The 26,369-nt window shown below is 38.0% G+C and overlaps 1 protein-coding gene and 1 long non-coding RNA gene across 7 annotated transcripts in view; both read right to left on the bottom strand.

The window, feature by feature from the left end:
- Positions 1-26,369, bottom strand: part of KLHL7 (kelch like family member 7) — a 68,816-nt gene that overhangs the window by 14,592 nt on the left and 27,855 nt on the right. For all 6 annotated transcript variants that reach the window (XM_036122907.2, XM_036122904.2, XM_036122906.2 and 3 more), the window contains 2 exons: positions 23,582-23,756; positions 11,556-11,698 (listed from right to left, as the gene is read on the bottom strand). In XM_036122907.2, coding sequence (XP_035978800.1) covers positions 11,556-11,698; positions 23,582-23,756 — 318 coding nt within the window. The remainder of the gene's footprint in view (positions 1-11,555; positions 11,699-23,581; positions 23,757-26,369) is intronic.
- LOC118555060 (uncharacterized) lies at positions 6,205-9,024 on the bottom strand. The gene is made up of 2 exons (XR_004926780.2): positions 7,798-9,024; positions 6,205-7,249 (listed from the first exon to the last, which is right to left on the bottom strand). It is a non-coding gene; the product is annotated as an uncharacterized LOC118555060 (long non-coding RNA).

Below are 26,369 nucleotides of genomic sequence, written 5' to 3'. Positions count from 1 at the left end.
ATTTTCCTTGAGAGTAAGGACTGATTTTATACTAATCTGCATTCTGAAAACACATGAATCTTCAAATAATAGAGATACCACAGATGTAGATTTTAATAATCAAGACAACCAAAATCCAAAATAAAAGAAACACTATTTATTTGTAAGACTTGAGAATTTTATTTTGGATCATTTTGAGAGGAAACCAAGCAAAAACAGGGAAGACAGGTCTTAGAAAAAAGGAAAGCAAAATTAACAAAAATGTAAAGCCTTAAGATTTCTTGCAGAAACTTCAAGGAGTCAATCTAATCTAAGATGACCAAATTATAAGCACTTTCTGTTAAGCCATTTATCTAATTTTAGTTTTTTTTTTTAAAAAAGATTGTATTTATTTGAAAGAGAGAAAGAGAGCGAGCGAGCACGAGCAGGGGGAGGGGCAGAGGCAGAGGGAGAAGCAGACTCCTCCCTGATGAAGGAGCCCAGTGTGGGGCTCGATCCCAGGAACCTAGGATCATGACCTGAGCCGAAGGCAGATGCTTAACTGACTGAGCCACCCAGGTGCCCCTAATTTTAGTTTCTAAGAGCTGTTTAAAAAATAATCACAGAACTATGGAAACAATCTATATAGAAAGCAGGTTTATGCCAGATGCAAGAACATCCCTAGAAGTAGTTTCATGAAAAATGCATAAAAACACTTCTGGCTTCATTCATTTTACAAGATCACAAAGAATGCAGCTCTAGGGAGCTGGGAAAGGCGGGCACTGAGCTAGGCTGTGGAGAAGCTATGGGTCGCACGGAGTCACTTCACCTTTCAGGGATGTTAGCTCCCTTCCCCGTGAAACAAAAAGACTGAACTAGATGAGCTTAGAGCTCTCCCCCCCTTTCAGCCCTAAAATCCAATGATTTTAAGGTCCAAATGATTTAGAAAAGCATCGCTGAACAAAGAGTTACTAGTTAATTTATTCATTATCAAGCACTTCCCTTTCCAGGAACTATGCTGAAATATCTTAAAACATTATTTAATTTCCTCAATAATCCTATGAGGTAAGAACCTTATCTAACAGATAACAAAACCTCAGAGAGTTAAGTACCATGTCCAACGTTACGGAGTTAGAAAGTGGTGAACCCAAGATTTAAGTTCAAATTTGTCAGACTCCAAAACTGCACTCTTAACCCCTACACTGCCCTGCTTCTCTAAAAATCTTATTACAGGGCCTCCTAGAAAGAACACTGGATTGGGAATGGAGTAATCTGGGTTCTTCCTGTTCCTGTTATATTTCTAGCTAAGTCACTCCAGGTATCTGACTTGACATCAAAGGACCTGAACCAGCCTCATCTACAAATCATACAAATCAGGAAGCTGGCAGGATGGCTGTGAGGTCCTCCTGAACAGCCTCCATATCTTATCACTTAGAAAAGCAATGCTTAAGCACTAAAACCAGAGCTCCTCTGAAAACGGGGATTTTCCCCGTCTTTGTATGGTATTTAGCCCAGGGCTCAGCACACCGAAGGGAGTATTTCTATTGAGTGTTAGGCCACAGTTGTGGAAAAGTATGTCTCATCCAGCTGAGCCATCTTCATTTCATACTTTCTAAAGGTCCAAGGCTACAGATCCTGCACAGGGCTCCTAGCACTGCAGTGCTGCCTTTAAATTATACTGACTCCAGGATGCATCTTGTCACTCTGGCCCCTGGTCGTTTGGTGGCTGCACTACTGAGGGACAGAAAACCTGTGACAACCAACAAACAGTACCCGATGTTAGAAACCAGGCTTTTCTTTACTTTTTTGGTAAATCAAAATAGTTTCCATCTTTATCCTTTGCTAGAGCAATTCTTCTCCCAGGAATTTACCCTACAGAAAAAATTGGGACAGTGTACAAAGTTGGCATATACAAGATGTTTCACTGCAGGGGTATTTTAACAGGGAAAAATAGGAAATAGGCCAATTGTGCATGAAGAAGATAAGCATTAAACAAATTATGGTATATCCTTAGATTTAGATAAATTATGCTATATCCTTATGATGGAATACTCTGTAGCCCTTCAAAAGGATGACATTTTCACTGACATGAAAATACCTCCACAATATAAATGCTGAAAGAGTGAAAACAGTTTCTGCAAGACAGCACATATAGTATGATCTCATATATGTAAAATGAGAAGACTGGAATGATGTTCACTAGCTACTGATGACTGTCTTTTGATATTGGGAGTGCCTGGGCTTTCTCTTTTATATCTTGCTAAATTTGAATTTTCTACAGTGAGCATGTGTTTATTCTTTTTTTTTTTTTTAAGATTTTATTTATTTATTTGAGAGAGAGAGTGAGGGAGAGAGAGAGCACAAGCCCTGGGGGAGAGGCAGAGGGAGAGGGAGAAGCGGACTCCCTGCTCTGATGCAGGGTTCAATCCCAGGATCCTGGGGTCATGAGCTGAGCCGAAGGCAGACACTTAACCAGCTGAGCCACCCAGGCACCACTGTTTTGTTTTGTTTTGTTTTAAACAGAAAAAGTAAATACAACAACCAGGCAAATGGTACCAAAAATATGGTACAAGGAAAACAACTTCTCAGAGCAAATGCTTATAACAGTGCTAAATGTTTTAACAAAGAAGTGAAAGTAAAACTAATTTAAGGTTTTAAGAACTGAAAAACTTAACAGCTACTATACTATGAGGCTGCATTTCAACTACAGGACAGATCAAAAACAGTCTTTGCCTTCCTTCCAAACAGCACAGTTACTAGGGCACTCTGGTTTTCAGAAGTAAACACTTGATCATGCCAAGTAATTTCATAGGTTGTACCCATTTTGAAATACACTCATTTTCAACACGGTCACGCAAATATTTCTGGATACATATTAAACTCTTAAAGTCCAGAAAGGGGTTTAATAATCAGCCATTAGGAGAAACCACTCTTGTAATCTAAGTTCTTCAAGAAATACAGCATTGTAGTTGAAAAATGGCTTCCACTGTGGGTGCTGGGTGGGGTAGGAGGGGCATGATTGTGCTGTTGTAAACTGCTAGATAAAATGAGGAACAACAAACCTGTTAAGTGGTCATTTTTCAGCTGTTAATGACTGTTAAACATTAGCAAGGAGACTGAAGTAAGGCCAGAGACCAGTTTAAAGGGAATCACTGATTCAGAATAACTGCTGTTTTATAAAGTCACAAAATGTTCTTCCTTTCCACTCTCAGATGAAAACTGTACCACCAAAACCCAAAACTCAAACCTAAACTACTTAGAAATTTAGATATGAAATGAAACTCAATCCAAAAGTGAAACCCGAGAAGGATATTATGCTCAATAATACAGCTTGTCCTTTGAGTAGAAAATAAATGAAATAGGAGGGAAATATCCCTGTGCTGGCACTCTGCCAATTATCTCAACAGAAGATTTACCTTGAGATGAACCCTGATATGTTATTTTAAATCTTGGCACAGGAAGGCATATTACCCTTTAAATGATTATCTCACATCTCAAAATGCAGTTAACATACTCATTTAATAAACTGTCCTCACCATGGGACAAACATCTGCTCTGTCTCAGATGTGCAGAGTATAAGAGATAATGCCGAGGGGCACGAGTTAGGGAAGGTGAAGAGACAAACAAAATGAAGAAATGAAGATGGTAAGCCTTTTTACATTTAAATATGGAAAGTGAGGAATCCGAAAGATGGCAGGGAGAAACTGAGTGCATGAAGATCAAAGAAAAGATGGAGTCAAATGAACATAATTGAAATTCACACAAATCCTGAGAAGATTTCAACTCTTTGTTAACAGACCAGAAAACTGAAGTTTAGAAAGACTAGCTGATTTGCCTAAGCTCATATACCTAAACCTGAAATGCTCTTTCTATATAAAAGAGCTGCTTTCCTTTACAAAAAAAAAAAAAAAAAAAAAAAAAAAAGACCAGTGGCCTAGTCCTTCAGTTTTTCCACCTGTCTAATTTCTTTTTTTAAAGCGCAAAGTTGTTAGATTCCATTCAGTTAAGTAATGCTTTGGAAGCTTGTATGAAAAATTTTAATAACCATACTTATCAAGCCAAAAAGATGCATTCATACTTAGGAGTCAATATATTACTGTCTTTTCTCTTTCTTCCTATCCAAACTCTACCAATAAGTTTCCCTCAAGAAAATCTCCATGAAGCTTCCATGGACAAATCCAATTCAGGGGGAGCTCTTCAAATCAATAAGGCTGTTTCTGCCTGTCCCATATTGGGACTTTTTCTTTCTTTCTTTTTTTTTTTTTAAGTAGCCTCCACCCTGGGCATGGAGCCCAACATGGGGCTTGAACTCACAACCCTGAGATCAAGACCTGAGCTGAGATCAACAGCTGGACACTTAACCAACTGAGCCACCCAGATGGCCCCCATATTGGGACTTTTAAATGGCTATGTTCAGTGGCCACCTCACTGACCTCAACCTCTAACTGCTTTATGCTTCTGTACATATTCCGTACAATGTGCTCTGTTGTTTCTAATAGCTGAGGATAATTATCTCTTATACCTGATCATCAATATTCAAAGAAAATAATCACACCAAATCTATTCGGACATGTTTTAATACTCCTAGGATGACAGATCTGACTGTGCCTCTGGGTCATCATATGAACAATTACCAAGGTAGCCAACAGAAATTTTTTAAGTGACATGGTATAGTAAATAGTGATAATTTATCTCCTTCTCTGTTGGTTACCCTCAGCCTGACCCTTACCCCTGTAGCCCTGTATTCATATGCCCACTACTCTCCAGCTAATCCTAGGATGGCTGGAGTCCTTTAAAATACCACCACACACAGATACCATTTTTAGTTTCCTCATTCCTTCCCACTTACAGCCCTCACTCAAACACCTACAGCTCTATTTCTGCTCTCTCCCAGGTTTTTTAGGGGACTGATCTGTTAATCTTTGATAATTAAAGACAATGAGTCTGACATCATCACTCCCATGGTTAGTCATATTTCCCTGGGGTTTCTTGCAGATGCAGTGACAAAAGGAACCAGATCCCTGAAGTGGGAACTTCGTGGGACACAACGGGCTGTTAGTTTGATTTTAGAACAAAACCACAAAACTGTGTGGTGCTTGAAAAGAGAAGAACAGAGGCTCTCAATATCTTGGAAGACATTCTAGGGAGGCAGAGCACTCTGCTGAGAATTTACTTCAGAGTATGTTCCAGTCTCTTCCACATGAACGTGAGGGACCACTTGTCTAACCAAACTGCCTGCAAACAATCAAGCTTGAGGAACACTTACTGTGCACAAACTGCAGAGGACACTGTTACCACTGGGTGCCTATTATAACGACAACTAAGGAAGCTTAAGGGATACCCATGATGACCCACACTTGCATTCCAACAATGTCAGCCCCTGGGCACGAAGCTATAGGACCAATCCACTTGGGATGACTGCTGCCCATGTTGGATATTTTGTCCCTGTAGGTGCTCCTGATCATTTTAGCAGTGCTCACTCACCCTTTTACCTCGGTGTACTGCTTCTACAGCACTCTTTTGCTGGTAGCAAGCACTACTGATAGACTCTTATAAAAAGCCTCGTTAGTTTTTTAATTTAAGGTTTATACTTCTTTATGCACACATCTTTCACAATCATATGCAATGTACAACTGCCCATTTCCACCCTGATCACAGAGTGGGACCATCTCCTCAGGAGAGGGCTGTTTTAAGAGGTAAGGTGGCTACGATACTGTGAGAAAAAGCACTGCAATACCTATATTAAACAATATTTCCAACAGGAAAATGTGTTCTAAGTTGAAGGTAATTTCATTTTTTTTTATTTAGGGCCCACCTATATTTAAATCCAGTCCTATAAAGCCAACTGACAAAATTGCTTGTGAAATGTTATATAAAGTTATACTGCTTTATTCATCCTTTTGAACTTGAGTATCCACATTGGGCCAGACACTAAGCTCAGTGATGGGTCTACTTAAGAGTTCTGAATAAGAAAATGTACTCAGGGTAAACCTTCTGAACCTGATGGTTCCATGTGATACAGCACCATGTGGTTTTCTGCCTTTGTAATTTATAGGCTCTGGCCCTTACTTACCCTACTGGTCTTAGTCCTTACTTGTTTTTGGCAGGGAATATGCAGAATCCCTTTTTCTCTAGGGCACAGTCTCCTATTTCTCCACCATATTAAAGTGGTGAGCCACTTCACAAAGTTCTAAGCCCTTCAGAGCTCATCGTTTTACCGATAGGAAGAGTCCAAATAAAAACTGGTCCGTTAAGTCAACTTTTATTTAGGCATCAATATCATAAGACATTCTCATTCTACAATTAGAGAATACCAATACTAAGAGAATAGAGCACTGGTTACATATAAACAACTTTCAGTAATCACTAAGCACTTGAAAACTTTAAAAACAGGTACAGGTAAGGAAAGGGAGGCTTAACAAGCTTTATAAAAGGACCATAACAAGAATTATATAATTTCAATTTGATACAGCAACCCAAGACTTTTTTCTATTAATACTCAGGAAAGAAAATTAAGATTTTCTTTATCATTTTTCAGTCAGCAATTAATACAAATATTTGCCTCCTCTCACCAGTGACATCCAAGGAAAAATCTAAAGACAATAGTTTTTAGGGATACTGTCTTAATTCTGGATAATTTGATTAAGTAATACTGCTTCAATTGCCCCCTTTGAAGGAGATCAATTCTGAAAATGATAAATTTTTCGCTAGTACAGGACATACAAATGGGTCCCACTTAATGAAGGTCAATTCTGAATTTCTGAATTCTGAATTCTAAGTTCAAGAATTTTAAAGTAATTCCTGTATAGTACTTTTCATTAAGCAATTTATTTGAATCGAATAATGAAATAATGTTCACTTAGGCAGATTCAAGATAAATAATAATAATGAAATCAGCCTTCTCAATTATTTTATTAGAATAATGATTTATCAACTTATATTAAAATATTATATACAAAAAATAGTAATGGGTGAAAGTTCCTCAAGATAAAGTTTTATAGTAAAAAGAAGGGAGGGCCTGGTACTCCTAACAGACACATTTAATAAACATTGAAGTGGGATTCTAATGGTGTTAGCTTCAGGGCATAAGAGATAATCGATAGAATGAGGATATTTTTATTGGTAGTTATTTCCTCAATTATTTGAATTTTTCCATTGAAAGTCTAAAAATTTGTGGATGACTATACAAAAGAGCATTTAAGTATGTATGGGCCACTGATAAGAGCAAATAGGAATTCTGAAGTTACAGTCTTCATTTCCAGGCTTGTGGAGAATACGTGTTTCTTTTCAACTGTCCAGTAAAAAAAAATCAAGGAAAGTGTTAGGACTACAGACCAAAAGAGAGTGCTAAGAGTCATTCCACGTTTGCCATATACTACAAACAATGCTTACTGTCTCCTAAATGAAATCAGGGTTCTCCTATCCCTCTGTACATCAAAATAGCCACCTCCTTTATTTTAATATAAAATATTTTCTACCAAAATGTAGTTTAATTGCCTTTTTAAAAAACTGAAGTATAGTTGACACACAACGTGACACTAGTTTCAGGTGTACAACATTCGACAAGTTTGTATGTTATGCTCTCCTCGTAAGTGTAGCTAGGTTTTTTGCTTTTAACCATAAACCAATACCATAGTTAGGCTTTGGAAAACAAGAGGGGATTATGATCAACACCCGAAAGCTGCAATTCATAGAATTATAAAGTCCTATGATTTCAATTTTTCCTTGGAAAAAAACACCATATTTATAAATTTCCTGCTCTTGAATCAAAAGGATCCTGAAAAATCAAAAAGCACTGAAATTAAATAGGCACTGGTATGTCAAGACTCTTAACCTTACCTGGTGTGAAACAGATGGGTAGGTGTATCAATCTCTTAAGCACAATGCCATTGTGCTTACTGGAGTGTACTGCATAGGCCAGGAAGCCTTGTGGTACCTGCTGGACACCCAGTCTTTACTGAGAAAGGAAGCCAGATGTCTTTGTAAGAAGATCAGCTTATATTCTGGAGACAGAGGAATGGGCCAGACACAGATGGATGAGCTGAGAGCAGCCCAACAGGGACAGTCCAAATATGATGGTGTTTAACCAATCCAATTCTGATCCTCCATACTTGGAGGTCTTTTTGCTATCTGACAGCATATCTGTTCTATGAATCATGGTGTTAAGTATTACAGTAAGCAGGAGAAGCCTTCTTTGTAAGACCTCCTTCTCTACCAAAATAGAGGAGGAACTGCTGCTTCGTAGGACCTGCCAAGACCATGCCTCTAACAGTTGCGGCAGTGCCACGTGTGGCCTTCTTCCTGGACCAGACTGAAGCAACTACTAAAACTCGGCATATAGCTAACACTTTGGCTAATGTATATTTCTGTTACTGTCTGCTCAGACAATTAGATGGGATTTCTTTTCAGCTGGAAGGGAAAACAAAATGATTTCATGGTCTGACCCCAAGGATCTCCTGACTCTCTGTATGCTGTAATCTAAGCTGCAGGAGCCTTGGTCTATCTCACTTTACCAAAGGTAGTCACACATGGTCTCGTATATTGATACCCATAATACTGATCAGGTCTGGGGAACAGGACACGGTAAGACAAGTGCTTGACGGAAATTTATCCTAGAATACAGTGGTGGTCACTACAAAGTTCCCAGCTGTCTACAGGTCTAGAGCAGGGGTTGGCAAACTATGGCCTACACACCAACTCTAGCCCACTGCCTGTTTTTGTAAATAATGTTTTATTGGAACACAGCCATGCCCATTTGTTCATGTATGAAAAAAAAACGGAAAATATTTATTTTCTGGTCTTTTACAGAAAAAAAGTTTGTCAAGTTCTGACCTACAGTAGGTTGGTACAGCTCCTTGGAAATAAAGGATATACCTTGCTGCCCCAACTATCTCCCACATATTATAGATGGCATATCCTGTAATTGAGTGTCCCATTTAAATACTTTAACTGGGTAAACCAAAAATCCCCGCCAGTTGCAAGTAAAAGCTAGAGCAGGAGACAGCTTTCTAAATGGGACAGGCTACAGTAAAATGGCCTGGCTGCTTAGATTACTTTGTGATCCTGGGGCATGAGGATACTGACCAGGATGCTGATTATAGGGGCGCCTGGGTGGCTCAGTCGTTAAGCGTCTGCCTCGGCTCAGGTCATGATCCCAGGGTCCTGGGATCGAGCCCCACACTGGGCTCCCTGCTCTGCGGGAAGCCTGCTTCTCCCTCTCCCACTCCCCCTGCTTGTGTTCCCTCTCTCGCTGTCTCTCTGTCAAATAAATAAATAAAATCTTAAAAAAAAAAAAAAAGGATGCTGCTTATAGTTTGGATCATGTTCCAATATGATCACAGAGCATGATCCTGGGATTCTGGAGCTAGGTCAACCTCCTTTAAGCAGGTATCATTTTTTTCAGGAAATAGTTCCTGGCTGGCCACTAGGTCTTGACAGACAGCAAATGTCTGACATCAAGGAAAACCAGGTAACCATACCATTAACACATTTTGAACAGTTTTACCTAATCTACCAAATCACAAATAGCATGCCTTCGACCCATAATTTGGTATTTAAACATAGCCCTGGGCTTATAGAAGTTTCAAACGCACAGAATACCCAAATGAGCTAATTACAACCCTTTCCTAGGAGGCCTTCTCCGTCAACCAGGGTTCTGTCTCCATAGAGGTGGTCCCTATAAATCAGCTGATAAATTTGAGAGACCTGAGCTTGGTTCATTTATGACAGTACTAGCCAACAGTAGACTGCTAAAGCATTATAGTCCCTTCAGAAATGGTACCTGAAGGACAATTCAGAAGAAACCTTCTGATCTGGCAGAATCTTTTTTTTTTTTTTTTTTTTTTTTTTTTTTTTTTTAAAGATTTTATTTTTTTATTTGAGATAGAGAGAGAGAGAGTGAGAAATAGCATGAGAGGGGACAGGGTCAGAGGGAGAAGCAGACTCCCTGCTGAGCAGGAAGCCCGATGCGGGACTCGATCCCGGGACTCCGGGATCATGACCTGAGCCGAAGGCAGTCGCTTAACCAACTGAGCCACCCAGGCGCCCTGATCTGGCAGAATCTTAAGTAGTTCCTTTTATTTTCCATTATGCCCTTCAGGAGGGAAAGGCTAAGGTCAGTTTTTATCAATTCTTGACAGTGGCTAATGGTTTACCTAGATGGATGTAGACCTGAAGTAAGTAACAATGTAAGATTATTGACAAAAAGGTTTGAGGAAGGATAATGTAGATGACCCTTTAGAAAGGACACAAATTTGCATCCCATATGAATTCTTACCAGAGTACCCACAACTTCAGCAAAGTCTCTTAATAATTTTAATCACATGGATAGGACTGCATCTCTATCTTCCCTCTCCAATCTGAGGCTTGCTCAGTGGGTTTATGAGTGACCACAGGGGCAGTGATAGAAGCTGCATAAGCCAGCAGCTTTGGAAGCTAATGTACTTCCTCTCCCTAAGGTCAAGCGGCTGTCCACTACTGGACAGCACCCATTTTGTCAGGAATATGGACCAATCCTAAGCCCTTGATTCGTTACCAAACCTTGGGGAACCAGTTAGTTACCTAATGCCAGGCTAATTGCACTGGGACCCCTCCACTGTTAAAGGGACAATGCCCTGCTCTCATTGGAATTGATACTGATTCTAGACTTGGATTGATCTTCACTATGTTTTGCACTCTTCACAACATCACTGTATGCGTTTTTACAAATGCTTTGTTCATCACCTCTACAGTATTACATAAAACACCTCCAAAGAAATGAGTATCAGATAAGTATCCTGAAGTCAAGAGGATGCTTCACTCATCAGGTATCTATCATCAACCAAAAATGGGCCAACAAAATGATAAAATAGACCATTATATGCTTAGATTCAATACCAGTTATAGGTGATATCTTTTATGACTGTGGTATTTGCTCAGCCCCAGAAATACATACAGAACTAGCAAAATACAATATTATCTCTTCCATAGCCAAAACACACAGATCTAAGAAACAAGGGGTAGAAATGTGAGTGTACTCTCTTCTCAAGGTTTTAACTAATAATCTATTAAGAAAAATTGTGTTTCTAGACCTAAGACTCAGGCTTTGCTGGCCCAAATGGCATAACATATACCAGAAAACACATTAAAATTGGCGATCATTTCTAGATGGTTGAGTTAAAGGTAACTTTATCTTTTTTCTTTCTTATTTTCTTGGTTTTCCAAATTTTCTAGAATTACTATTATTATTTTACATTAAAACATAACTACTAAAAAAAACCCCCAAAAAAACACATACAGCTCCAGAATATTTTCACTGAAGATTACACATAAGGAAAGCAAGGAGTTGTTAACAAAATGAGATAAGATAGGAGAACTAGTTTTCCATTTTCTCTGATAGTGATTACTATGCAGTGCTCCAGAGCAATTATGGAAACATTTAAAATCTGACTAAGCTTCAATTTCCTTATTTGTTAAACAAAGAGAACTGCGTATCTCAAAAGATACATGAAAGAACAAATAAACTGCAACTTCTCTAAAGGCATGAGCTATTATTACTAATGGCAGGTTGAGTGTATATGTGCTCAAGGTTTTCAAAAGCAAAAACAAAAATTAGTTACCTTTGGGTTAAAATATCTACAAGACTGTGGCTGGGAGCCTCCAAATAGGGCTATGCGATAGTCATGTTTCTTTCTTCTGGGCCTTGTGCCTTCTACCAATTCCTCTCGATCCTCTGGAGACAGCAGATGATACCTCATTCCACCTGTAGAAAAACACATGGCAACTTTTCAAGAACTTCAGGCACTTTAATGCTTTGAAGAGGAAATAACCAAATATCATAGTGCTTTTATTTCTGTAACTTTTTCTACTATCCCTCTATAGCATTTAAGCAAAGAGTGAGGGGGGAAGAGGCAGGAAAATGTGTAAGGATCTGAGTCCCAACCAATTTGTTATTCTTAGCAATCACTTTTATGCTAAGAATGCCCCATCCACTTATTACATACCAGTGAATTATCTGGCTCTTCAAGCAATGGCTGCCAAAATAATAATGACTGAAATTCAGATCTCCTAACCTAGCAGTTCTCAATCTTACCTGTACATGAGAATCACCTAGGAAATCTCTGAGACTACTACAGACCTCTCAAATAAAAAATTCTGTTGGTATGGTCCAGGCACTAGTACTGACACTTAAAATGTGGTTCAAAGGCCAGCAGCTTCAGCATCTGGGAGTTTGTTAGAACTACTGAACCTCAGAATCTACTAAGCTTAGTGAATCAGAATCTACATATTTAACAAAATCCCAAGGTAATTTAGATGCACATAAAACTTTGAGAAGTAGATGCCTCAGATGATTTTTTTTTTGAAGATTTATTTATTTGAGAGAGAGAGGGGGATCAAGTGGAGGAGTTAAGCGACCAACTCCTGGTTCTGGCTCAGGCCTTGATCTCAGGGTTGTGCGATCAAGCCCAGCGTCCGACTCCACGCTCAGCACGGAGTCTGCTGGAGATTCTTTCTTCTTTCTCCCTCTGGCCCTCCAGCTGTGCTCTCTCTCCCTCTAAAATAAATAAATAAATCTTAAAAAAAGAAAGAAAAAAAAAAAGGCCCCAAATGGGGACGCAAGGCAAAAAACACAGAAGCCATGAAAAAAAATTCAGACTTGGGCGCCTGGGTGGCTCAGTCGGTTAAGCGTCTGCCTTCGGCTCAGGTCATGATCCCAGGGTGCTGGGATCGAGTCCCGCATCGGGCTCCCTGCTCTGTGGGGAGCCTGCTTCTCCCTCTCCTCCCCACTTGTGCTCTCTATCTCACTATCTCTGTCTCTCTCTCTCAAATAAATAAAATCTAAAAAAAAAAAAAAAAATTAAAAAAAAAAAAATTCAGACTTAACTACATAAAATTTTAAGTTAAATTGCTGCATGGCAGAAAAAAAAAAAAAGACAATGACAAACTAGGAAAGTATTTATTAATCATATAACAGACCCATTGGAAAGATACCCAATTAATAAAATTAAAACCAGTTACTAAAAGAAATTCCATTAAGTAACAGAACACAGTTCACAGAAAAAGAACTAACTACAAACAACTCTTAAACATATGAAAAGATGCTCAAGTGTTCTAGAGAAATACAAATTAAATCATACTTTTTCACTTATCAGATTGGCCATGATCAAACTGTCTGGAACACAGTATAATATAGGTGTGGGGAAACACATGCTGCTTCCTACACATTGCTGGTGGGGATGTGGACAGGTACAAACTATATGCAGAGCAATATACTATGATCTCCCCAAAATTACAAATGCACACACTCTTTAGTCAGTAATTCTTCTAGGAGTTTATCAACGTAAAGTTCAGTCAGGGAAGTGGTTAAAAATTACTGTATATTCATACAATGGAATATTCTACGTGGCTTTTAAGAAAAGTGAAAAAGGGTAGTATATACCCATGGAATGATCTCCAAAAACTAATGTGGGATGAAAAAAAGCAGTATGTAGCCGAATACACAGTATGATACCATTTGTGTTTTAAAACTTTGTATTTTATACATATAGTTATATACACAATTTATACAAGTATATGTAAGTAAAAGCGTATGTAGACTATCTATGGAAGGATATATAAGATAGTAATAGTACCTCCAGCATGAGGGGATGAGGGGGTAGGGAGCAGGGGTATTGGAGAGATTTTCTTTTCACTATATACCCTTTTATATCTTTGAACTATATATGATGTGTAGTATTACTGATCCAAAAATAAAATAATGTCAACAATTCTTAACACATGCAAAACACTTTGTTCATGAGGCTATCTATGTTGGGCCTTTATAAAAGAGAGACAGGTTGGAGAAGTTTGCGAGCGAATGAAAATCAGTATCAGTATTTAGCATTTCCTTTGTTTTGGAATTTGGGTAAAAGCACTTCGTATTAGACCAGCAGGCAACCTTTGTAGCTAAGGCTCTGGTGCATGATCTAGGTCAGGGGTCAGACTTTCTGGAAAGGGCCAGATAGTAAATATTTTAGGCTTTGCAGGCCACATACGGTTTCTGTCACACACTCTCCATTTGTTTGTTTTTATAATCCTTTATAAATGCAAAAACCACTTTTTACTCAGGGCTAGCTACAGCCTGCGGCATGTAGTTTGCTGACCTCCCCTTCAGCCCTCCCACTCCAGGTCTAAAACAGCAGTCCTTAAAGTGTGCTTCCCTGACCACCACCAGCAGCAACGGCACCTGAAAACTTGTTAAAAATCCAGATTACTGTACACTACCCCAGACTTCGAAATCAGAAATGCTAGGGTTTGAGAGCTACCGCTCTTAGGAGGGCTCCACACAGGCCACAAGTGCACTGTGGATACTCCCAACCAGAGAAGACAGGTAGCAAAGAAGGAGAGAGACAGGAGGGAACTGTTTCCAGGCAGGTCACTGGGTAAAAGTGGTGGACTGTGGCCAACGGCGTTGACCCCTGAAGGAAGCATAAGCTGGGGCTTCACTGATAGGCTTTTTCTCTCCAAGGACAGGGTTGGGGACAAACATTCTGACATCTTTCCCTGAGGAGCTCTTTGCTTCTTAGGCTTATCGCTTTAGGAGTTATTCCTTTGAGAGTCAGGTATTGTCATTTGCAAATTTTGAGTAAGAAGTTGGTCTGGCCCTTTGTGGTGGCTTTGACTGTGTTTTTCATTTTTATTTTATAACTCATTTTCTTTTAGTTATAAATTCTTTTACTTTTACTCTATTTTTCTACTGTCTTTCTGTTTTGCTTCCACTCTCAAAAGACAGCTCTAACACAGATGGTAGGAAGGTTAACTAATTGATGACCTTAAGAAGGGAGGCTGGAGGTCTTCTTTCCCCCATTTAGCTCTGCCCAGGTCCCAAAGTCGAGAAGATTCTCAGCTGCTTGTGCCAGGCAAGGAATTTTAGAATAACCTACTGTCTTTATTTAAAAAGAGAAAAGGGAAAAAAAATGTAATAAACAACAGTTTCCTGCTCAAGAGCCTTATTGGCTTTCTGGAATCCCTGTACTTGGTTGGATTTCTGGAACAATCCTGCTATCCTGTTTCTAAATCAATTCACAATTCACATAAGAACTAAATACTGCACTTGACTGAGATTGGATAGTTGTCTTTCTTCAGCTTTACAGTATGAAGAAACAGGTGCAGCTCTTTGTCAATGAAACCAGAAATACAACACACGGTTTGGGAATGGAGGCATGACAAAAAACCTCATATTAACATGTATGAAATCCAAAAGGTGAAAGCTCTAATCTAAATGTATCTTTTTGGTCCCCATTTTCATTCATCTCTCTAAACTTAAGAGACTAGGGGCCACCCACGCTCCACTTCTTAAAACTCTCCTTGTACCTTGGTTTTCAAGACACTGGACTTCAGTTCAAGCAGTTTAGTACATTCTTCTTTCCTGGTTCTTTTCCTCCTAGCACTGCTTAAATGTAGGTATTCACAAAAATATGTCCTTGACTTATACCCTCTTCTCTTTTTCCCTGGACATTTTAACTGGATTAAAATATTCCTAGTCTTTAAAAAAAATTTTTATTTTCATTTAACAGAAAGATATTATACCATATACTGCTTTATGCTTTTGCCAATTATGAAAAATTTCTAAATTATTCATTTAAAATATTTTTAGTAAATACAAAGCATTCCATTGTATGAATATATCATGATATTTTTCCAATTTAAGGGACAATATTGGGTCAACATACCTAAAATCACAACAATATTATTAAGTAGTAGGTGTTTAATGAAAATTTTACTTAACTTCCAAATAAGAGGCAAGTGATACAATTTAATAACTAGGACATTCGAACTTAAGGCCACTCTTGAGAAAGATGTCTTAGGCAGGAGGGAAAATGCTCATTTCTCTTTCAATTATTTCCTTAACTTTGTGACTGAAACCAGCTATACCTTAAATGAAATGTCCAGATGAGGTATCAAAAACAACTTAATGGTTCAAAATAGGTTCCAACTACCTTCTATGAGAGGCTTTCTTGCTCATCACATTAATTGAAATCGAACTGCTGGTTCCATTTGTAGATACTGTCTATGTGGTTTTTTGGTTTAAGATGAATGGGAATTCAAGAGCCCAGGAGAGTTAGCAGGAGTCTACTTAACTCAGCACATTACAGTCAGTACACTGCATATTTCATGCCTTTTTAAAGAATAAGCTAAACTTCTCTTTACAGCAGTAGGACAGTTCAGACTTTCACAAACACTTCCCGGTACAAAATAACTATAATGCTGGAAAGAATGAACATTAAAACATTGTTTTAGGGGTGCCTCGGTGGCACAGTTGCTTTAGTATCCAACTCTTGGTTTCGGCTCTGTCGTGAGAACAAACCCCACATCAGGCTCTGTGTTCAGTGCAGAGTCTGCTGGAGATTCTCTCTCCCTCTCTTTGCCCCTCCTGCTTGTGCTCTCTCTCTCTAAAATAAATAAATAGGGACGCCTGGGTGGCTCAGTTGGTTAAGCGTCTGCCTTTGGCTCAGGTCATGAGGTTCTGGGATCGAGCCCCGCATTGGGCTCCCTGCTCAGTGGGGAGCCTGCTTCTCCCTCTCCCGCTGCCATTCCCCCAGCTTGCACCCTTTCTTTCTCAAATAAATAAAATCTTATAAAGAATAAAATAAAATAAATAAATCTTAAAAAGAAAAAAAACCCCATATTCTTTTTTTTTTTGAAAGAGCGAATAAACATGAGTGGTGGGAGGGGCAGAGGGAACAAGAGAGAACGAGAGAGAGATATCTGAGAGAGAAAATCCTTGAGCAGATTCCCCACTGAGCAGGGAGCCCGATGCGCGGCTCGATCCCAGGACCCCGGGATCATGACCTGAGCCGAAGGCAGGCACTTAGCCGACTGAGCCACCCAGGTGCCACTACCCCCCACATTCTTTTAAATGCACAGTTAAGGGGCACCTGGCTGGCTGTCAGTAGGGTATGCGACTCTCCTGATTCCTGGGTTTTGAGTTCGAGCCCCACATTGTTGGGTAGAGATTACTTAAAACAAAACAAAACAAAATAAAATGGTTAAAGTGGCAAAGTAAATGTACAGCTAAGATCAGAGGGTGAAAAATGAGAAAACTAAGCTCTAGAATGGTAAGCATTAAGAGACCTCTAGAATGGCAAGCACTAATGGTGCTACTCTGAGGGCTTTTGATAATATTGGAAACCTAGAAATTTATCTTACTGGCTATATGAGGGAGAGAAGATAAGGTCTTGGATTTATACAAGTAAGATGTTGGAATTGAGATCTTTGTTTAAAGCCAGATCACTTGGATTGTTATACCTTTAATGAAAAGGTGAGCTAAAAAAAAAAAAAAGGGCAAAAAACCAAACTGCCTTATGGCAAAAGATGTAAATAGTAATTTGCTTATTTAAATTTCAGCTCCAGGTGAGGTAAAGTTTCCTTCCTTTAAGAATTTATAATGATGGCCCTGCCCTTGTGCAGGTTTGAGGTTTGAATTTACCTACTTGCAAGTCTAGGGAAACCATTAGTCAAGAAAGATTCAAAGTAGTCTTGGTTTTTTGTGCCCCAGGGCACCTGGCAAAAGCAAACACCATTCTCCTTTTGAAGAGAGCAGGGAAGACCCACAGTAATATATCCCAGGCCTCCCAATATTCTTGGAAATCAAGATAAAAAAAATATAAACTCACAATCCAAAATTACAAAACACATAAGGAATTAAGCCACCAGGAATAAGTCAAAAGAAACAACAAATAGCAGCATTTGGTCTTCAAAGACTTCAGATATTGGCATCATCAAACACAAAACACAAAATAACTACATTTAAAATGTTTACAGAAATGAAAGAACTGAAAACATGAGCAAAGACCATCAAAAATGACCAGGCTGCTCTGAAAAAATGAAATATTTAGTTAATATTCAAAACTCAAAGGATAAGTTAAACAACTGATCAGAATAGAGACAGATGAAAGAAGAATTAGTGAACTGTAATATAGATTTCAACAATTATCCCAAATGCAACACAAAGAGACAAAGATGAGTGAAAAGTTTAGAAATCACAAAGGAAAGACTTGCCAACATTTCTAATTAGAATTCCTGAAGCAGTGGCATTATTTGAAGAAAAATGGCTGAGGATTTTCTAAATGATGAAAAACACAGATCGCTGGATTGAGGAAACAAAACAAATACCAAGAAGGATAAACCAAAGAAATGAATGTCCATACACATTTGGTGTTAAACATCAAAAGTAAAGAAAAGCTCTTGTAAAAAGCCACAGAAAAAATTCAGATTGTCTACAAAGAATGACAACTAGACTAACAGCAGGGACCAACAGTAATGATGAAGGCAGGATGAAATATCTTCAAAGTATTCGATCTAGAATTACATGCCCAGTTAACCTTTCATTTAAGAACAGCGTGGAAAAAAAAAAAAGACAGTTCCAGATAACTAAAACAATTTACAACAAATAGACTATAAATGTATGAACTTTGTCAAAGATGTTCTCTAGAAATATGGAAAATTATCTCAGAAGGAAGGTCTAAGATACAAGAAGAAATGGTGGGGAAAGAAACTGGCAAACATGAATAAATCTAAACACTCACTGTATTTTTTAAAAATTATAAAAAAATTATGTCCCATTTGCAAAGTTAAAAAAAGAGAACTAAAGTACAGAACTAAACATATAAATACATAAATTGAATTGAAGTGTCCTAAGAGGGCGCCTGGGTGGCTCAGTCGTTAAGTGTCTGCCTTCGGCTTAGGTCATGATCCCAGGGTCCTGGGATCGAGTCCCACATCGGGCTCCCTGCTCGGTGGGAAGCCTGCTTCTCCCTCTCCCACTCCCCCTCCTTATGTTCCCTCTCTCACCGCCTCTCTGTCAAATAACTAAATAAAATCTTTAAAAATAAATAAATAAAGTGTCCTAAGATCCTTGTTTTCTTCTGGAGGAGGGTAGAAATATTAATGTCTAAGGCACATATATTAAAATAGAAAGGATAACAGAGTATAAAAGTTCTCAAACAGTAGAAGGAAAAAAATGTAGGCAAAAAAACCTCAACCCAAAAGGAGAGAAGAGAGAAGCATAGAAAAATTGAGATGAACAGAAAGTGCAAAATAAGGTATTAGAAATAATTCAAATAAGTAGTACTTACAATAAATTAAATGGAATATAATTTACCTGCTAAAAGATAATCAGAAAGAATTTAAAAAAGAAAATTAAGCTATATGCTGTTTTGAAAAAGATCTAACTAAAACATAAGGACACAAAATGTTTGAAAAGACACAAAAGGATGAAGATAAGCCAGGAAAACACTAACCAGATTAAAAGGCAGGTTAGTTATATAAATATCTAATAAAACAGAAAGGCAACAATCATTACTAGGGAAAAAGTAGATCACTACATGATGATAAAAGGTTCCATTCACTAGGAAGATAACAATTTCTTTTTTTCTTTTTTTAAAGATTTTATTTATTTATTTGACAGAGACACAGCGAGAGAGGGAACACAAGCAGGGGGAGTGGGAGAGGGAGAAGCAGGCTTCCCGTGGAGCAGGGAGCCCGATGCGGGGCTCGATCCCAGGACCCTGGGATCATGACCTGAGCCGAAGGCAGACGCCTAAAGACTGAGCCACCCAGGAGCCCCTGAAGATAACATTTCTAAACTCATATTGATAAGCCCTCAAAATATATAAAAGAAAAATTAATAGAATTACAGAAGAAACTGAGAAATCTACTATAGTGGGTGAATATAATACAACTTTGTCAGTAAGTGATAAATTAACTAGACCAAAAAATTAGGTCATAAAAGACACAAATGACAATTTTACAAAAATTGACAACTTTCAATAATTATTAAAGAACTAGTATCTGATCACGATGTTCCTGGACCACACTGCAATTAAGTTAAAAATCTATAACCAAAGGCTGATTTAAAATCTTACTTCTACTAAACTTACTGGTCACAAGAGAAAACATAATGGAAATTACAAAGTATTTTTAAAAGCAAGTTGCAGAAGAATACACACAGTGTACCATTTATGTAGAGTTTAGAAACATGCAAAACAATACCAGATGTTGCTTACATATACGGTAACTGTTTAAAGAACTGTATGGTAATCAAACACCATATTCAGGGCTGTTTCCTCTCAGGTGGAAGAATGGGAGCTGTCACTGGGGAGGAGTACACTGGATGCTGCAGCTGTACTGATTTCTCAAGGTGCTACATAAGTTCAGGAATATCTGCATTATTTTTACACCTTTCTGTACAGCTTAAATATGCATACCAAATTTTAGAATAACAACACTATAGCAATATTTGCCAAAATCCTCAAACTCAGGAAAAAAATAATTAACTTTTATAGGTGTTTATTCAAGTTTAAGATTTAGGCAAAGTACTTTCTTATTTATAGACACCTCCTACCCACTCTACTCATATCCACCTATGTACCACACACATACAGCCAACCAGTGAAAACCCATGTCCACACCACTAGGACTAAAGGTATTCCCATTAAAGTAAGGAAAAGACAAGGCTGCCATTACTCACCATTATTAGTTAATTGAACACTGTCATGAAAAAGCCATTTAATGTAATAAGGCAATGTAATAAAATAATAGAGGGGAAAAGTTAAAATTATCATTATTAGCAGATAAAGGAATAAAGCCCTAGAAAAAGAGAAATCAACTGAAAAAGTTTTAAAAGGGATCAGTAATGACTAATACAAAGAAAAAGATACAATTTATAATAGCAACAACAAAGATATCTAAAAAAAATGTTTAAGTGTAGAAGTTATAAAAAGAAAATTATAAATTGTCCAGAATATAGAATTTAAATGAGGTAACAATAATTAAAAGGTACTAGAATGAAATGGAAGAGAAACTGATTTTTGTGCATGTATAGATAAGTGGGAATTTAGTTTATGATGTTTCAAATCAGTGGGAAAAGATGAATTATTCAATAATGATACTGGGCCATCTTGCCACTTTTACAGGAAAAAAACCCCTAGATTCTTATTTATTCAAATAAATTTCAGTTGGGTATAAGGTTTAAAATTAAAAAAAAAAAAAAAGGAGAAAAGAAGAAATCTATTAAGTGCATGAGAAGAATTGATAAAATTAAAAAAAAATCATCTTGGAATAAGGAAGATATTTCCAACTACACCCTAGAGCCAGATTCAGATTTAACAATATAAAAGAACTTGAGATTGAATGTGCCATTTTAAGACCTTTTTTCCCCCTCTTCTCTTAAAAGCCATCCCAGACAACAAGGAAGCAAGAAACAAACACAAACTCTACCTTTGATAATAGAAGATATGTAACCCTAAAACTCAGTTAATGAAGACAGGTAGCAGATAGAATGCTAAACCAAAATGGATGTGGAAGAAGAGGCCAATGAGAAGCAAGCCAAATTATCCTGCAGAACACTGGAAAGAGTCATAATTGGAGATAGGAAGTATCCCAGAAAGTGGGGTGGTGATGAAAACAAGAGAACTGTAAAATTCTGAACCAACAACATTTGAACTGCCAGGTCTCCTACACAGTCAGGTAACCTGCCATGCCTTCTCCACTGTAGGATATATGAGGACTGGTCTTTGGAGATATTCTAGTCTCAAGGAATAACACAGAGAAGGATATGAGCCTGAAGACAAGGATTAAATGAAAGTTTACATATCAAAATATTCCCTACCCAGGTTTCAAATGTCTGTACCCAGTTATCTGAGAAAATATCTACAGATACTGACATTTGAGGGCTCCTCAATTAAAAAACTGTGTTACACTGATTACCCTACAGTTCAGCCCAAGAGGTGAGAAGCCCATTCACATATACAGCCTTATCTACTGGTTTTATAATAACTTAAGTCTTATAAATATGACTCACAGATGACACCAAACATTTAAGAAAAGCTTCCAATAGCAACAAAAAGAGAAAAAATTCAAAGGTAATATAGACAATACAGACAAGAAAGCATGAAAGGCACTACAATGCTCCTTCAGAATAAGATATTATAGCCATGAAATAAGAAATTAGAGAATAAATAAAAGCTCACAGAAATTAAAAAGAGCTGAAATAAAAGTGTTGGTAGAAAAATTAAGGCTATCTCCCAGAAGATAGAACAAAGAGGGAAAGATGGATAACAAGAGAGACAAGAAAAGATTAGAGACTCAACTGCTGAAGAATCACAATACCAATAATAGAGAACGAAGAAATCCGTTGAAAAGATAGAAAATGCCCAACATAACTTCAAAAAAAAAAGAAAGAAGCACACCAAGTTACATTATTGTGAACTTCCAGAACATCAGGGATATGAAAAAAGATTTTATTTTTTTAAAGATTTATTTATTTGCGGGTGCCTGGGTGGCTCAGTTGGTTAAGCGACTGCCTTAGGCTCAGGTCATGATCCTGGAGTCCCACAATGGAGCCCCGCATTGGTCTCCCTGCTCAGCAGGGAGTCTGCTTCTGCCCTCTGACCCTCCCCCGTTTTGCTCTCTCTCTCATTCTCTCTCTCAAATAAATAAAATCTTAAATATTTATTTATTTGAGAGAGCGCGTGTGCACGTGCACGTGCACACACAAGTGGGGGAGGGGCAGAGGGAGATGATCTTCAAGCGGACTCCCGGCTGAGTGCAGAGCCTGGGGCCAGGCTTGATCTCAGATCAGAACCTGAGATCATGACCTGAGCTGAAATCAAGAGTCAGACACTTACCTGGGCCAAAACCAAGAGTCAGACACTTAACCGACTGAGCCACCCAGGAGCACCCCCAAAGATTTTAAATGCTTACAAAGAGGAATAAAAAATAAAAGGATCAGACCGACATCGTATTTCTCAAAAATAACACCAGAAGCTAGTTAATAATGGAGCAATGCCTTCAAAATTCTAACTGAAAATGATTTTCAACATAATTCTATACCCCATTTAAGAATCCTTCAATGTTTTATGGTAAAATAAAGATATGAGATTCATCAAGTCTCCAAATATTTACTATCATATACACTTTCTCAGGAATCTTTCAGGGGATACATTCCATTCAATAGAGAGAATTATGAAAAGGGAAGACCTGGGTTCCAGGAGTCAGTGGGTCTAACTTAGGAGAGGAGTGAAAGGACATCCCAGGATGGCAGAGAAGGGAAGTCCAAGACAAGTGTGCCTTAGGATTAGAGTGCAAACAGTCCATATAGGAATATGTAGAAGGAAGGCTCTATGAAGGATGTTTCCAGGAAATAAAAGAAAAGCAACAAATTGTCTAATTGTACAATTTTATTAAGGAGCATTTTACAGAGGGGTTGGGACGTAGCCTGCAAGTCAAGAAAAACTAAGTAAATGAAAAAATATGGCAGCTATTAGTTCCAGGCCAAAAAAAAAAAAAATGATCACAGTACACTATTTGGTTGAATAAAATAAAAAAGGAAACACCAGAAACGAAGTGCAAGAAAGCGATCACACACAAAAGAAAACAAGGTGTAAGTAATTTTTACCCTCTACCACACGTGTCCCTATAAAATAAGGGCTGGGGCTAAGTCTTCTCCAAGTAGACAGCTGACAACCCCAGTGGATTAATTATCTAAAAGAGCTAAGTCTTGAATGTTTCTCCCTGGTGCGGAGTCTGATCCGTTCTAAAGGGTTTAAGCTCAAGAGAAACTGGCTACAGGATCAGGTTATAAATGGACAGCAAGGCAACTTACTTATCACCATCTTAAGGCATTCAGGATTGTCTTGAATAAGTGGTTCAGCTTGTACCGTTTTACTTAAGAAATTCTTTGATATAAGAGGAAACCTGACTTTAGCAAGGATATCAACCATAAATGGCTGGCGATTAGGTTCATCGTATTTCAACCATCTGACAGCAGCATCATAAACCTAAGGGGGGAAAACAGCATAGTAAAGTTCTTAGAAGGCAGCAACATTTCCAATTACCTATTTACTCTCATATTGAAGGTTGGGGGAGGATCTCATGAAGACACAACCACTTATTCCCAATATTTTATTCAGCTATTTTCTTTCATTCCCAAACACTTGCCAGTACTTCACAACAGTTTACCCACTGCTCTAATGATTCTTGTAGAGAAATATTTTTAGAACTAATTACTACTATATAATGTAATCACAGGGAGGATATTGAATTTGTGATTTTTTAGAACAAAATATAACTTCTTTTCAGAAGGAGCTATGATGTACATTTCTACTGAAAGAAATCTACTGGTCAATGATAGTTTTAATACATGTTCACTCGGTACCAGGAAAACAGGCTAATTTCCTCAGGGGGCTTCCATCCCAAGAGATATGAAGGTCATCTATGATTTTATTTCAATACGATATTCCTGAATTATGAATTGATAGACTTACCTGTTTTCCAGAAACTTTACGATATAAAAATTCTATATTTAAAAAAATACATTAAAGGATATTTATATAAGAATTGTTTTCAAAGTGGTACTGTAGCACTCATTTATCTTTACTAAACAAGTCCAAGTTTATCAACACAGTTTGATTTATAAATTATTAGGGTTTTTTTGTTGTTTTTTTTTTAAAGTAGGCTGCATGCCCAGGGGCCCCTGAGTGGCACCGTCAGTTAAGCATATGACTCTTGGTTGTGAGATAAAGCCCTGAGTTGGCTCTGCGTCTCGTGCAGAGTCTGCTTGAGATTCTCTCCCTCTGCTCTTCCTGCTCGTGCTCTCTCAAATAAATAAATAAATCTTTTTTAAAAAAATAAAGTAGGCTCCACGCCCAACGTGAAGCTTGAGCTCATAGCCCTGAGATCAAGAGTCCCATGAACCAGCCAGGTGCACCACATTATGAGTTTAGACACACTGAAAACACACCTATTATTTCATAAACATACACATCTACCACATACATGTTTGAGCTACTTAAATTGGTTAATTTGGGGTTGGTGTTAATATGGCCTAAGTTCTGATCTCCATATGAATTAATTTTTTATGGGAACTGGCCTATTTTTTTAAAAATAAACTTTTAATTTTGGAAAAGTTTTAGATTTACAGAAAAGTTGCAAAGATGGTGCAGAGTCCTCATATGCCCTGCACCCAGTTGTTAAAATGTTACATTAGCATGATACTCTTATCACAACTAAGGAATCAATTATTAACTAAAGTCCATACTTCTAAAACTTTAGTTTGTCTAATTTTTTTCTCTGTCCCATAATCCCATAAAAGATACCACATCACATTTACCCATTATGTCACCTTAGGATCTTCTAGACTATGACAGTTTCCCAGACTTTCCTTGTTTCTGATCACTTTGACACTTTTGAGTGCTGGTCAGGTATTCTGTAAAACGTCCTTCAATTTGGGTTTGTCTGATGTTCTTCTCATGATTAGACCAGGATTACAGTTTTTTAGGAGGAAGACCACAGAGTTGCCATGCCATTCTCCTTACATTATATTAAGGGTGCATGATATCAACATGACTTATCACTCAAAATATTAACCTATAAGTAGTGCTCATCAGGTTTAATGATCTGCAGGTACTGTTTGCCAGGTTTTCTTCAGACTAAAGTTACTTTTAAATTCCCTTTCCATAATGCATACAAGTCAGTTAATTTTGGTCACAGAACTGAGGATTTTTGTTTGTTTGTTTTTTGTTTTTACCTAGTCAGGTCTTCCAGGTCCAAGTTGTCAACTTGCAGACTAATATAACTCATGACCTTGGGCCATTAAGAAGACCAGACAAAAAATGGCTCAGTGCAAATCTTTTATCTTTAGAACAAAAGTAACTCAAAGCATATGATCTTACAGTATCTCTATTAGTTTTCTATTGCTGATGTAACCAATTATCACAAATTTACTGGCTTCAAATACAGAGAAAGGTGTAGGACTGAAAAGAGGGATTAACTGAATGTCTGCATATCAAAGTGTTACTGTTAGTCCATCTAGCTCCCAAATGCCTGCACCCAGCTTACACCTCTGACAGTTTATTTGACAGTTCTGGAGGTTGAGTCCAAAATGGGTCACACTGGGTTAAAATCAGGGCTGCCTGAAGGCTCTAGAGGAGAAAGCATTTCCTTGCCTTTTCCAGAATCTAACAGCTGCCTGCATTCCTTGGCTTGTGGCCTCTTCCTCCATCTTCAAAGCCAGCAATCACTGGCCAAGTCTTTCTCACATTGCATCACTCTGACACTGACTCTTCTGCCTCCCTCTTCCACATTTAAGGACCCTCGTGATTACATTGGGCCCACCTGAGGTTAAAGACCTCAAAGATCTTTAACTTAACCACATCTGCAAAGTCCCACTTGCCATGTAAGGTAACATACTCATTGGTTCTGGGGATTAGGATGTGGACATCTTTGGAGGGGAAGCATTGTTCTTCCTACCATGGTATCCAATAGCTTTATTTCTACCAAATGGCCTCTCTCTCAAATAGAAAGCCCTTATAAGCACCCAAGATTTACTTTTCCTATGAAACAGATTTTGGAATACTCTGTTTAATGTAAAGAACAGATTCTCTCCTAATAGG

This window comes from Halichoerus grypus, chromosome 12, assembly GCF_964656455.1.
Source record: "Halichoerus grypus chromosome 12, mHalGry1.hap1.1, whole genome shotgun sequence".
NCBI lineage: Eukaryota > Metazoa > Chordata > Mammalia > Carnivora > Phocidae > Halichoerus > Halichoerus grypus.
The sequence above is the reverse complement of the archived record's forward strand: the minus strand, read 5'-3'. Positions and strand labels throughout refer to the sequence as shown.